At 39.1% G+C, this 15,581-nt stretch overlaps 1 protein-coding gene across 2 annotated transcripts in view; it reads left to right on the top strand.

Annotated features, from left to right (window-relative positions):
* Positions 1-15,581, top strand: part of csnk1db (casein kinase 1, delta b) — a 41,605-nt gene that overhangs the window by 9,296 nt on the left and 16,728 nt on the right. Inside the window, exon 2 of one of the 2 annotated variants that reach the window (XM_063002967.1) lies at positions 10,168-10,713. In XM_063002967.1, coding sequence (XP_062859037.1) covers positions 10,638-10,713 — 76 coding nt within the window. In that variant the 5' untranslated portion in view covers positions 10,168-10,637. Of the gene's footprint in view, positions 1-10,146; positions 10,714-15,581 lie in introns of those variants that run through there. The other variant, XM_063002966.1, reaches the window with a different exon arrangement.

Here is a 15,581-nt window from a genome sequence, read left to right as displayed (position 1 = left end):
CTCCGACGTGTGCGGGTTCCACTGACCCTTGTGCTTCTCCACCTTCTGTACAGGCACCTTGGGCTACTAACCAGAGTCCTTACACAGCGTCAAAGACCCCACCCACTTTTCAGTCAGTTTTTTTCCCACCCGGCAGACTTTAATGGCCACTTTTGTCTGCAGCACGATCTGCCAATTATGCCCTCTAGAGGGCACCCAGCCTACCGGTAGCAAAGCTGAGGTTCGAACTCGGGAGTTCAGAATCCCAGCACTGGTGTGCTAGCGGATTATCCCGCTGCGCCACCTGGGTGCCTGCAATCGAACTAGTTTTGTTTTACTTTTTTCTTTACATTTCAAAACTGTTGTACTGAAGCCATAAACCACTCTAGGATGTGAGTTATCACAACATCAATGCTGCAAATATTTATGGCACTAGCATTCCTTTTTTGTCTGTGACCAAATATTAGCTGTGATTTTTTTTGTGTGTTTTGCTTGGGATCAGTTAAACCATGGCAACCAAACACTCACAGGTGATGATGACACTTCCGGTGTGAACACAGGGCGATCAGCGATTTGGGCGACAAGAGTTGAAAAATTGCAGATCATGGGCAGAGGATATCTGTCATCTTACAGCAAAGACGCATCTTACAGCAAAAGCCATTGGCCCGCAAAGAGCTTACAAAGCATCAGTCTCATTACTGAAAGGTATCGGCCACCACAAGCTAGACCAGAAGTGCTCACATTGCCATCAATTTGGGACAATGAATGCTATCTGAAAATATGTAAAGGACTGTTGGCATTGTTCTATCAAATGAAAGCACGCTGCTAACAGATAAACAAACAAATGAGCTAACCAACATGACATTATTTTAACTCTGTTAAAGTCCTGAAGTGGAGCCATTGAAAAACTAAAAAGCCTTAAGAAGTCAAAACCCTTACCTTTAGAGTGTTGGAGTCTGCTCTTATTGGGAGCTGGAGGTAGCTGAGATTCTCGTTGGGAGTGACGAGAATGGACAGTGTTAGGAACGAGTTAATTAGAGGGACAGCCCAGGTAGGATGTTTTGGAGACAAAGTTAGGGAGGAGAGAATGAGATGGTTTGGGTCCCTTATATTGTGAGAAGGCTGCTGAGAATGGAGCCACCAGGCAGGAGGAGCAGAGGAAGGCCAAAGAGGAGGTTTATAGATGCATTGAGGGAGGACATGCAGGCAGTTGGGGGGGACAGAGGAGGCTGTTCAGGACAGTGATTCGGGCAACAAGGGATGGAGATGAAAGACATATGACATATTGCACTTTAGGTAGAAGAAGAACAAAGGGTCTTTGAATTGAACACAACTTATTAAGTGATACAATTATTTTTCTATAATAAAATATGCATTTTACAACTGGGAATATGAGTGTTCATCTCCATTTGTAAAGAAGTACCCATTTTACTATTGTTTATGGTGAGTGGATGCACACAGCCCACTCTCCTTTATACTGGCTCATTTAGGGGGAAAATGTTCTGAATAGGTCTTATCTAAAGTTGACATTGCAGTTATCAGTGAAGGGAAGCAAGGTTCTGAACTAAGGTTCTGCTTAGTGTTGATGCAGCTGCTCTGCTCAGTTACGCTACATACATTTATGCATAATGGAAAAAGGAAATCAGATGCAAGGGAAATTTAAAGTGCACCTAATTTTAACAATCCAGATCAGTCAAGCGAATCATAAGGCAGCATGTTTACAGAATATAAACATCTTAAAGCATTCTTGTTATTAATGGAGTGTGTTCACAAAGCATGTATGAGGTCCAGGGCAAACAGAGGAAGGGCAAACGGAAGACCAGGCAGATCTGCTTTGATCAAATCTGCAGAAACAAACCTCAATGTTTATCTTTTCTCTACACAGAGCTGTTTTCAGCTGACATGAATCCATTCAAAGGCCTTTTTGAGAAGCAATGAATAAGAAGCAAAGTAGAGGGTAGGCTGTTGGTATAGTATAAATGAACTAAAAGCTAATATATAACAATATAAAAAACTAATATAACTTATATATAAAAACTAATAAATAACATTTATTTATGCATCCATAAACAGTGCAGTGATTCTTAATTTATAAATACAGTACTTCACTTTATTGATCAAGGTTTTACCAGTGAAGGCCACAAATTCCTCTATAATGAATAAAGAGTGATCATGAGACTGTAAAGAAAAAAAGAGACAGGAAGTCTGAGAATATTGGGCTGAAGTTGATGGCTGATGGCTTTCTCACGGCTGGGCAGCCAAACCCAGGGGTTTTCTTTTTATTTACTTATTTTAAAAAACAAAACTTTAGAGGAAATGTGGAGGAGATGGGTGCAAGGATTCAACAAGGAGGAGAAAAGGGAATGATGGGAAAATATATTGCCAGTCAATTAGGAGTTTCAGTTGTGTCTTTTTCTCCCAAACTTAAAGTTATTTCATTACTCCATTTAGGGGATATGCAACCAACTTAGTGTTAGATGTCCACATAGTGTATAGGGGCATAGAAAAGTTACTGGTTATCTAGTCAATCATAAAATTAATGAAGAACTAAGGCTTTGTCAAAAAGCCTATACTATAATGTTATTGAAATTTATATTAGCCAATAATATTTTAGAAATAACCAAATGAACTACAGTATCTATATTTCTGTAGACATATGTTTGACCCTGCATAGTTTTTCATATAAAAAAACCCACAATGAACTTATGAAACTTTTTTTTTTTACAATGCAAGTGTGCTTTAAAAAGAACTTGCAAAAAGTATTGAATTCCAAACTCTCCTGACAAACAGTACATGTTCATTACAAGTGTATGGTAAATGCATGTCAAACCTGTTTATAAGAGTTCAGATTTACATTTGGACTAAATTTTCAGCACATTTAATCCCAGATAGTCTTATATAAACAAAGGCAACATCCTGAACTTAACTGTGTTTTACACAGCAGACATGTGGGTTGAAAATAAATAGGGCAGTTGTAGCTTAGTGGTTAAGGTACTGGACTAGTAATCGAAAGGTCACTGGTTTAAGCCCCACCACTGCCAGGTTGCCACTGTTGGGCCCTTGAGTAAGGCCCTTAACCCTTAATTGCTTAGACAATATACTGTCAGAGTACTGTAAGTCGCTTTGGATAAAAAGCATCTGCTAAATGCTGAAAATGTAAATAATAAAATAAATAAATAATAAAAGTAAGGACAAAAAAACAGAAAATCGAACTTATTTGTTTGTCCTTTTATAATTCTAGTAGGAATCTTATTAGTTTCAGTACCTTGGTTCATGCCATTTTCCTTGAATGAGTCCCTCAGGGTTTAAAACTATGGTTTACAGATTGTGAATAGATTGCCTTGACTGTATCATTGCTTATATACAAGTTGTTCCCAAAAAATATTATATAAATGTTTAATTTATAAGAATAAACCACCATTAGTTCCCAAGTGTTTAAATTATATATTTTATTATCTGTACCTATATTTTTACTTATACATGTCCATCTTTGCTTTGCATAGGGCACTAATTGTAAAGGTTAAACTAATTTTGCTTTGAAACCTCACATGTCTAAGTGCTCATTATCAAGCTTGTCTTTTATTGCTGTTTATTTGCAATCAACATAAATTAACATATCTACCCAGCTGTACTTGTAATTGGAAAATGATCACTTCAAAGTGAAGCTGTTTGTGTGTTGTTTATTTTGTCCACTGCTTTAATGTGGGGGCGGCACGGTGGCTAAGTGGGTAGCACTGTCGCCTCACAGTAAGAAGGTCCTGGGTTTGAACCCCAGGTGGGGTGGTCCGGGTCCTTTCTGTGTGGAGTTTGCATGTTCTCCCCATGTCAGCATGGGTTTCCTCCGGGTGCTCCGGTTTCCTCCCACAGTCCAAAGACATGCAAGTAAGGTGAATTGGAGACACTAAATTGTCCAGGACTGTGTTTGATATAACCTTGTAAACTGATGAACCATGTGTAATGAGTAACTACCGTTCCTGTCATGAATGTAACCAAAGTGTAAAACATGACGTTAAAATCCTAATAAGCAAACAAACTTTAATGTGGTTTACTGATAAAGTTACGCTTATATAAAACCCCTGGAAAGCCACGGGCTATGTTATTAGGACACCAGTTAATTAAGCAATAGAACACGAGAGGGAGTGTGTTATCGCGAATAACATCACGGCTGTGATTTGGTCGCAGGCACGAACCGAAGGTGAGTGCCGTAGATCATCACAGCCGTGATGTTATTCGCGATAACACACGACCTCGAGTGTTCTAGTGCTTTTATACAACAGTTTTTACAAAATAAAGAAAGAAAATAAATCAAAGAAGCCCTGAATTTCATAATAAATATGCTTTAATATTGACAATACCTTCCGCCAAAAAGTAGTTCCACAACGAATATAAAGTTTAACACTACAAAGCAGACGTCCCAAGTTGCAAAAACTCATTTCAGGGAGGTAAGAACAACAAGAAGAAAAAGTCAAGAACTTCCGAAGGGAAAAAAAAGAAATAAAAAAACCTCTCGCACACACCAAAGGCTATGGATGAAAACAGAACTACTAGGAGCTGCTAACAGGGCTATTAAGCTAACTGTTCGCGTTACAAACACATTAATGTTCCCTACATAGTGCACTAGATTGTGTATCAGATCATGGATATATGTTCCCTACATAGTGCACTAGATAGTGAATTAGACAATTGGTTATGTTCCCTACACAGTGCGATAGATTGTATATCAGATAACGGATTTAAAACGTGACCGGGAAAAAAAGGCTGTGTTGCCTGCGTGCGCGTTTGTGTGCATGAAGCTTGTCGTTAATGGCAACGCGTCAGCGGAGTAATGCCATTGTGGTGTGAAAAGACCGTGCTGTTATCACGAATATCAGCACGTTTAGAACGCTTCTCAACCAATCAGATTGTAAGGTCGGAACTACCTGTTGTATAATGCTTTATTAAATAAACTTAGCTTAAATGCATGGGCGGCTCGTTCCTTAGGGCAATCGGGCGATGCACCACTAAGGGGCGAAAGGGAATAAATTTTTCTATCACATTCAACCAGTGTTAAACTAGCTAATACTGTTCTGGACAGTCTGTCTTGCCTCTGAATATTGTAGTCCAATCAGCATTGTGTTCCGTACAGTACCGCCCCTTTTTTTGCGATTTTAATCTGACTGAAAATCGCCCTGGATTGCTCTCATAGACTCTCATATTAAGGCTCTTTTTTTCGAACTGTAAATTAAATTAGCAACTAAAGAATTAGGGCCACCCAGACCAAATTTAAACATCAAGCAAGTATCTACAAAAGGGGGGAAAATCATATAAGTTACAAGTAAATTACAAGTAAGTAATTTTTAAATTGTGAATTGAGATTGCACTTATTGTATCTCCCCAATTGTTCAATTGTACTTCTTTATTCATTGCACATCAGCCCAGATGCCAATCTTTATTCTGGATCTGTTGCACCTAAAATAAAATGCTATCTGATGAAGACTGAATTAAATTGTTAGTGTGAAGGCTTTACTTAATTTTATGGTCTCTCTCCATGTTCAAAGTTATTTGTGAGGGCAAACTGACAGATGACTTTTACTACATTTTACCACGCTGAATTTGTTATCTGCATTTTATCCACTAGATGTCATCATAAACCAAGAATTTCATTACAAATTCCCAGCCAAGCAATATTATCGTTTTAAATAAATTTGACATTACTTTATGTACAGTGTAATAACAGTATCAGGTTTTTATTATTGTTTTGCAGCTGTTAAGCAGAAATCTGTACCTTAAAATTCATATATTTGGTTGGTTCCGAAAAATCTACACATCCTACAAACGCAGCAGTTAAACAATATACATGTTTATATAACAATATACTGTAAATGTTAACACAACTGTACATATTTGACCATTAAATTTTTGACATTTTAGGGGAAGCTGAGCTGTCTTAGAGAAATCGCCACTGATATATATATATATATATATACAGTATATATATATATATATATATATATATATATATATACACTGTATATATATATATAAACAGCTGCTTTTTAACAAGAGCCTTTATGGTCAGATAATCTTATTCCTTCACATTCAGCGTTAAGCCCTAAACAATAATAACAACAAATTAAAAAACAGTTGTCACCTATAAATAAAAATCCCTTTATTTTTTAGTTTCTTTGATGTATTGTACAATCGTATCAGCCGACTTATTAGGAGTGTTTTTAACTTTAATTTGATTCACTTTAATTACTTGCTCCCATCAGTAGAAACCCAGCAGTAAGGTGTGTCTTCTAGTGTTTGCTGAGCAATTTCCACAGAATGCAGTGCCATCACGGTGTTGACAATAGTGATGGGAATTATGGCTCTTTGAGAGAGTCAGATCTTTTGGCTCGGTTCCTTTTAAAAAGCCGTTCAAAAAATGGTTTTTGAACCGGTTCTGTTCAGGTTTCTCTGAACCTTGGTGTTCTGTAGAGAACCGACGCACTATGGGTAAACTATAAGACAGCCCCGATATTAATATCACGTTTACTGATGGAAGCAGAATGCGTGGATTACAGTCGATAAGAACTGCGCAGAAATAAAAATATATATTATAACGGCTCCCTGAGGCGCGACTTGGTTCCTTTCGTTCATTTCAAAGAGCCGTTCAATAGAATCGGATCCCCAACCCCAACACCCATCACGGTGTTGACAGGAGCCTCTGTGTTAGTACGTGCACGTGAAAATCAGACTTATTTTAACAAAACAGATGCACTCCTAAAAAGACCTAAAAACAAACTAGAGATGCATGAGTACCGATACTAGTATCGGGTATTAGCCCGATACCGCGCTCATTAACTCGTACTCGTACTCGCAAACGAGGCTCCGATACTAAACATCCGATACCTTGTGCCTAGTGCACGTTGCTGCGTTAACGCAGGGATTTTCAACCTGTGGGGCGCGAGTGCCTGACCGGGGGGCGTGACATTACGAGTGCCTGACCCCACCGCGTGACATTACGAGATTTTTTTACTTCTAAAACTAAAGCAATTCATTTTTCACCCACGGGAGACAGATTGAATTATTCTCACTGACCACGCTCACACGCACGTTTAATGTTATTTAGTTCCGTTTGAAAAAAAAAAAACTTCAAAATAGAGCTAACAGTGAAGATAACCGGTTACAAAAGCAGCGACCGCTGTTATAGGACGTGTTTGTGTTCAATACTCTGTTCACAGTGTCGATACAAGTGATTCAGGAGTCGACTCATTTTAAGCTTCTTTTCTCAGTCATCTCTCCGTGTTTACTGTTATAATGAATGTTGCGGTTGTAAATAAACACCAAATACTACAGAACATTTTGTGTGACTCGCTTACATTATAAAGCTCAGGCTTAATTATACTGCTATTACCACAGAGCGGGAGCCGACTCAGAGTCGTTTACGATTTACCGAGGTGAACCACGAATGTATGTGCTGATAGAATCGGCTCAGATGGGATCGGACTGTATTATCTTTTTAAAGTAAATATTTCAATCAGCAGAATCGCATCGCATGTATGATGTGCACAACGTTAATAACGTGCGTTTATTAATGAACGTTAACGTTAGCTTGTCAGAAGCTTTCTCAATGATGTCTGTGCGGTGTTTTTTTTTACAGTTAGTGATGGCAACCCAAGCAACTGTTCCACTGCACTATTTTACACTAAAAACTACACTATTCCATAATGCTCCAGATTGCATCATTCTAAATAGGTATCGGTATCGGCGAGTACAAAAATACATGTACTTGTACTCGTACTCGGTTGGGAAAAAATGGTATCGATGCATCCCTAAACAAACCAATGCAAAAACGTACACACAGAATATCAGAATATATTTTAATTTTTACTTCTGGGGTTGGCCCACAGTTGTCTGAAGATAATGGTCTATAGTCTAAAGATTGTGGTACTTGAAAACAGGCCTTTAACCAAGAGGTTGAGCTTAAAACTCTTTCAGAGAGGCTAAGTGTCTTTCCTAAGCACACAAACATTCACTTTATTAAGTTACATCTTCACACAGGACCAAGCATTCTGGATCAACCATCTGGATAGTTAAGTGCATTAGTCTATTTTTGCCACACGATTATTTGCACAGCCCTCTGTTTCTTGCGTCACCAGGATGTGGTGGGATGTGTGATGAATCAGAAAAATAATAATAATTATCATGCTAACCACATAAAGTCAGTCAGTGTTTTGCCCTGAGCAAATAAAAAAACAGTAAAAGCACATTTTTATGGACTTATGGATTTTTATGGATCATTAGCAAGCAGAGATCACTTTCATATACTATCTATTGATGGAGTGCAAAACTCCCTGTTCTAACAGACATATACCTTAAAATGCATACTGTTGAGCCAAAACATGAAGACACCTGTCTAGTATGCTATCAAAACAGCTTTGACCTGACCTGACATGTGGGTGGTATGATATCTGGAAATTTGTACAATGTGGATGTCCTACAGTGCATCCTGGAGCCATCTCTTTTGTAGGTAAACGATGCACACATGCCTGGTCACCCACATATTCACCCACATATTCAAGGACAAAAATTATTTGTCAAACTGGTTATCATGGACATTTTGACTGGCCTGCAACTATGTAGTGCTATATTCAAATGTCCTGCAATCTGAGCCATACTTGCTCTTTGTGCCAGATGCCATCTTTTGGCATCAATAAGTCGTGGCAAAAGCCTGTAGGCGGTCTTTGGTTTGTCCCTTCTCAGACCAAATAAAAAAACACGCTAGCACACCAGAGCTGACATTTCGAACTCGTCAAGTTCGGTTTGATACTCAGCTCTGCCATCCAGCAGGCTGGGCGGCTGGCTACACGAACAATGATTGGCTCTTGTTCACACAGGGGACTTCATAACTGATGCAATTACGACCTCTGCTGGCTGATTGATGGCACCTGCACAGAGTCGAGGAATAATGCATTGATCAGGGTGTGGTTCTCCGTACACAAAGCTAATCTGCATATGAACTCACCTCATGCAGGTGAAAAGATGCAGTCGGCTACTGCACACGTGTCGGAGGGTGTGTGTGTCAGTCTCGCTCTCCTCAATCAGGAGTGAAGGTCAGCATCAGTAGAGAGGAAGCATAATGCATTCGGGTAATTGGAAATGACTAGATTGGGAGGAAAATTTGGAAAAAAGCAAAAAAAAATGATATTAAATGTTATATTGCTGTGATCACATGTTAACCTGTCGACTAAAATCTGTTGTAAACTCATGCATTTAATTGGGCATTTATTTATAGCACTGTGAATAAAACTCCTCCGCAAACTGTCATTTTTATGAAACGCGTTGATAGACTGTTTTTGTCATCGACTTTCCGTAGAAGGAACATAACAAGCCTGAGCGCATTGAGAAACACGTGCTGTTAGTATTACGCAATAAACAGAGAGGGCGGTGGAATAATAAAGCCAGCTGTCTGACTTTTGATTCGCTGTTGGGCGATCAATCAAAATATTGCGCACCTATCAGTGAGCCTGTGGGCGTGGTATTTCGAGCCCAGCGGCATGCAGGTGCCTGCTTGTGTAAGAGGAACCATATGTATAATGTATTATTGTTTTATCATGTAACGTTTGTTTATCTTATGCTTAAAATATTTAAAAAGGCTCGATTACACTGTTAACAATTTAAACATTTGTACGATGTTAAAAGATGAAATGAATTTGTGTGTGTGTGTATTTTGTCATGTAATGTTTTTGTGTGTTTTATTATGTAGATGAGTGTATATTTTATGTCATGTAATGTTTTTGTAAAGCACTTTGTGATTCTTATCTGTGAAAAGTGCTATATAATAAAATTTTACTCACTTAACAAGAATCAGTTAAGAAATATGTGCCTCGAATAAACGTTAAATTAGGTATTACGTGTGTATTGATTTTTAAACAAAATATCTAGCTTCTTTGTATTATGTATGGAATTTTGTTCTATACATTGAGCATGAAGCGATACTTGTTTAACAAATTATATAACATGTTTTGCGCAATCTTGATCTGTATGATAATTATTAAATAAGAATGATTAGTTTACACGTGCAATTTTTTATATATATATTTTTAGTTTGTACTGTTTTATTGCTTTCTGAGTTGCACCGGACCCACCGTAACCCTGTCCTGAATAAACCTGAAAAACAAATGTCATTTACCGTATTTTGATATTGTGTGTATTACATTTTAGACTCGACTAAACTGGGGGAAGTGACGTCACGAGGTGATGTTCCTGCTCCACTGAGCGTAGAGGAGAGGAGAGGAGAGAAGAGAAGGCCTGTGAGTGAGAGCTGGCGATCGGAAGCAAGCAAGGAACTGAGTTCTAGAATCCGCCGCCATCTAACAATTTGGAACAAATAGTGATGATGAAACTTACAGGAGCATAATCTACAGACTCTAAGCTTTCAGTCAAGTATAATTTTGTGGCGTTTTAGTCGCTGATACTTTAGAAAAGTGATGGTGAAAAGTGCAGTCCGTCGGAGGGATCCGGATTCTTCTGAGAGATTCGGGAGGGTTGGAGTCGCTTAAACTGCTTAAAACCGCTTGTTGTTGAAAAACTGGTTAATAAATAGCAGTTTGTGTTAGGTGACGGGTTGCTCTAGTTTGCATTCATTTAAATTAAATAGCTATCTTGCTAGCTAGGAGAAAATTGGCATAAAAATGGAGCTTCGAGTTGGAGACAAATACAGACTGGGCAGGAAAATTGGAAGTGGATCTTTTGGTGACATTTATTTGGGTGAGTAAAGGTTTTACAAATCTTTTTACAAATCAAATTTAATAGACATAGCTTGTTTTGCTGTCCGTGTGTGTGTTTGTGTGTGTAAAGCAAGCAAGCTGGAACTAGTATCAGAATTGTAAGAGCTTAATCGTATCTTATTTCAAAATGGTATTGACTATATAATAATATATACAACATTACAGAACTTGTCGTTACATGTCGCTATATGTAACTAGAAATATTGTAAATGTGTGGTAACAAGCTTTGGGTTCACCCCTGAAGATGTACTTCTAACTTAAGGATACAATCTAAAAACATTTCTGAACTAGCATAACAAGCTCTTACATTTGTCATGGTTTTGATGTGTGACACTGTTTTAGCTACATGTTGTATAAACCAGTGTGTATCTTCTCAGATGACACCAAGAGATGTTTTTAGTTCAACCCCCCATGTGCAGGCTTTTCAGGTTTAGTTGTCAGACAACCCAAGTTTCTACTCAGCTGGTTTACTATTTGAAACACAACCCTCAACAATACTGGGCATACCTGTCTGGTCAGGTTTTAGTCCAAATTAAAAGTACACACCAGTCTGTACTGTCACCAGCTGATTTATTAATGCCTACAGTGGACAAAGAGTAATGTTCATAATCATATGTACATAGGACTTGATTTTCGTAAGGTTGATCCACTGCAATACCAAGTATTGGTATGACTACATGATAGGGCTAATTATACTGTCTATTGATTGTGTCATGGTAGAGACTTGGCTATACCATTGTAGATAGATAGGTAGATAGTTAGATAAGATAGATAGATATTTTATTGATCCCCTGCAGGACATTTCTTTGTTACAGCAGCTCACATCAGACAAACAACTTGTTACTTACATACAACGTTCACTGACCAAGTATAAAAAAATCTCTATACATGGACATGGTTTTGAAAAGGATGATCCACTCCAATACCAAGTATTGTTATGACTACATGATATGACAGTAAATACTGTCTAATGATTGTGTCAAAGTAGAGACTTGGCTGTACCTCTTATACTATGATTTATAGATAGATAGATACTTTATTAATCCCCTGCAGGTAATGTCTTTGTTACAGCAGCTCACATCAGACAAACAACTTGTTACATTCATACATCCACTGACAGTATAAAAAATAGCTAAAAAAAAATCTATATACATATAAGCATTAGAAGTAGATGTGTGCATAGCAGGGGAATATACAGGGGTTGGACAAAATAACTGAAACACCTGGTTTTAGACCACAATAATTTATTAGTATGGTGTAGGGCCTCCTTTTGCCAATACAGCGTCAATTCGTCTTGGAAATGACATATACAAGTCCTGCACAGTGGTCAGAGGGATTTTAAGCCATTCTTCTTGCAGGATAGTGGCCAGGTCACTACGTGATGCTGGTGGAGGAAAACGTTTCCTGACTCGCTTCTCCAAAACACCCCAAAGTGGCTCAATAATATTTAGATCTGGTGACTGTGCAGGCCATGGGAGATGTTCAACTTCACTTTCATGTTCATCAAACCAATCTTTCACCAGTCTTGCTGTGTGTATTGGTGCATTGTCATCCTGATACACGGCACCGCCATTGGATGCACATGGTCCTCCAGAATGGTTCGGTAGTCCTTGGCAGTGACGCGCCCATCTAGCACAAGTATTGGGCCAAGGGAATACCATGATATGGCAGCCCAAACCATCACTGATCCACCCCCATGCTTCACTCTGGGCATGCAACAGTCTGGGTGGTACGCTTCTTTGGGGCTTCTCCACACCGTAACTCTCCCGGATGTGGGGAAAACAGTAAAGGTGGACTCATCAGAGAACAATACATGTTTCACATTGTCCACAGCCCAAGATTTGCGCTCCTTGCACCATTGAAACCGACGTTTGGCATTGGCACGAGTGACCAAAGGTTTGGCTATAGCAGCCCGGCCGTGTATATTGACCCTGTGGAGCTCCCGACGGACAGTTCTGGTGGAAACAGGAGAGTTGAGGTGCACATTTAATTCTGCCGTGATTTGGGCAGCCGTGGTTTTATGTTTTTTGGATACAATCCGGGTTAGCACCCGAACATCCCTTTCAGACAGCTTCCTCTTGCGTCCACAGTTAATCCTGTTGGATGTGGTTTGTCCTTCTTGGTGGTATGCTGACATTACCCTGGATACCGTGGCTCTTGATACATCACAAAGACTTGCTGTCTTGGTCACAGATGTGCCAGCAAGACGTGCACCAACAATTTGTCCTCTTTTGAACTCTGGTATGTCACCCATAATGTTGTGTGCATTGCAATATTTTGAGCAAAACTGTGCTCTTACCCTGCTAATTGAACCTTCACACTCTGCTCTTACTGGTGCAATGTGCAATTAATGAAGATTGGCCACCAGACTGGTCCAATTTAGCCATGAAACCTACCACACTAAAATGACAGGTGTTTCAGTTATTTTGTCCAACCCCTGTATATATACTGTATATACATGTAAACATTAGAATTAGGGTGTATGCATAGCAGGAACATCTATATACATGTGAACATTAGAAGTAGGTGTATACGTAGCAGGAACATCTATATACAGTGTATCACAAAAGTGAGTACACCCCTCACATTTCTGCAAATATTTTATTATATCTTTTCATGGGACAACACTATAGAAATAAAACTTGGATATAACTTAGAGTAGTCAGTGTACAACTTGTATAGCAGTGTAGATTTACTGTCTTCTGAAAATAACTCAACACACAGCCATTAATGTCTAAATAGCTGGCAACATAAGTGAGTACACCCCACAGTGAACATGTCCAAATTGTGCCCAAAGTGTCAATATTTTGTGTGACCACCATTATTATCCAGCACTGCCTTAACCCTCCTGGGCATGGAATTCACCAGAGCTGCACAGGTTGCTACTGGAATCCTATTCCACTCCTCCATGATGACATCACGGAGCTGGTTGATGTTAGACACCTTGAACTCCTCCACCTTCCACTTGAGGATGTGCCACAGGTGCTCAATTGGGTTTAGTCCATCACCTTTACCTTCAGCTTCCTCAGCAAGGCAGTTGTCATCTTGGAGGTTGTGTTTGGGGTCGTTATCCTGTTGGAAAACTGCCATGAGGCCCAGTTTTCGAAGGGAGGGGATCATGCTCTGTTTCAGAATGTCACAGTACATGTTGGAATTCATGTTTCCCTCAATGAACTGCAGCTCCCCAGTGCCAGCAACACTCATGCAGCCCAAGACCATGATGCTACCACCACCATGCTTGACTGTAGGCAAGATACAGTTGTCTTGGTACTTCTCACCAGGGCGCCGCCACACATGCTGGACACCATCTGAGCCAAACAAGTTTATCTTGGTCTCGTCAGACCACAGGGCATTCCAGTAATCTATGTTCTTGGACTGCTTGTCTTCAGCAAACTGTTTGCGGGCTTTCTTGTGCGTCAGCTTCCTTCTGGGATGACGACCATGCAGACCGAGTTGATGCAGTGTGCGGTGTATGGTCTGAGCACTGACAGGCTTTCCTCCCACGTCTTCAACCTCTGCAGCAATGCTGGCAGCACTCATGTGTCTATTTTTTAAAGCCAACCTCTGGATATGACGCCGAACACGTGGACTCAACTTCTTTGGTCGACCCTGGCGAAGCCTGTTCCGAGTGGAACCTGTCCTGGAAAACCGCTGTATGACCTTGGCCACCATGCTGTAGCTCAGTTTCAGGGTGTTAGCAATCTTCTTATAGCCCAGGCCATCTTTGTGGAGAGCAACAATTCTATTTCTCACATCCTCAGAGAGTTCTTTGCCATGAGGTGCCATGTTGAATATCCAGTGGCCAGTATGAGAGAATTGTACCCAAAACACCAAATTTAACAGCCCTGCTCCCCATTTACACCTGGGACCTTGACACATGACACCAGGGAGGGACAATGACACATTTGGGCACAATTTGGACATATTCACTGTGGGGTGTACTCACTTATGTTGCCAGCTATTTAGACATGAATGGAAAATCTATATACATGTAAACATTAGAATTAGGTGTATGCATCGCAGGAAAATCTATACACGTGTAGACATTAGAAGTAGGTGTATGCATAACAGGAAAATCAATATACATGTAAACATTAGAAGTAGGTGTATGCATAACAGGAAAATCAATATACGTGTAGACATTAGAAGTAGGTGTATGCATAACAGGAAAATCAATATACGTGTAGACATTAGAAGTAGGTGTATGCATAACAGGAAAATCTATACACATGTAAACATTAGAAGTAGGTGTATGCATAACAGGAAAATCAATATACATGTAAACATCAGAATTAGGTGTATGCATAGCAGGAAAATCTATATACATGTAAACATTAGAATTAGGTCTATGCATAACAGGAAAATCTATATACATGTAAACATTAGAATTAGGTGTATACAAAGCAGGAAAATCTATATACGTGTAAACATTAGAAGTAGGTGTATGCATAACAGGAAAATCTATATACATGTAAACATTAGAATTAGGTGTATACAAAGCAGGAAAATCTATATACGTGTAAACATTAGAATTAGGTGTATGCATAACAGGAAAATCTATATACATGTAAACATTAGAATTAGGTGTATGCCTAGCAGGAAAATCTATATACGTGTAAACATTAGAATTAGGTGTATGCATAGCAGGAAAATCTATATACATGTAAACATTAGAATTAGGTGTATGCCTAGCAGGAAAATCTATATACGTGTAAACATTAGAATTAGGTGTATGCATAGCAGGAAAATCTATATACATGTAAACATTAGAATTAGGTCTATGCATAACAGGAAAATCTATATACATGTAAACATTAGAATTAGGTGTATACAAAGCAGGAAAATCTA

The sequence above is a fragment of the Trichomycterus rosablanca genome, chromosome 10, assembly GCF_030014385.1.
Source record: "Trichomycterus rosablanca isolate fTriRos1 chromosome 10, fTriRos1.hap1, whole genome shotgun sequence".
NCBI lineage: Eukaryota > Metazoa > Chordata > Actinopteri > Siluriformes > Trichomycteridae > Trichomycterus > Trichomycterus rosablanca.
The sequence above is the reverse complement of the archived record's forward strand: the minus strand, read 5'-3'. Positions and strand labels throughout refer to the sequence as shown.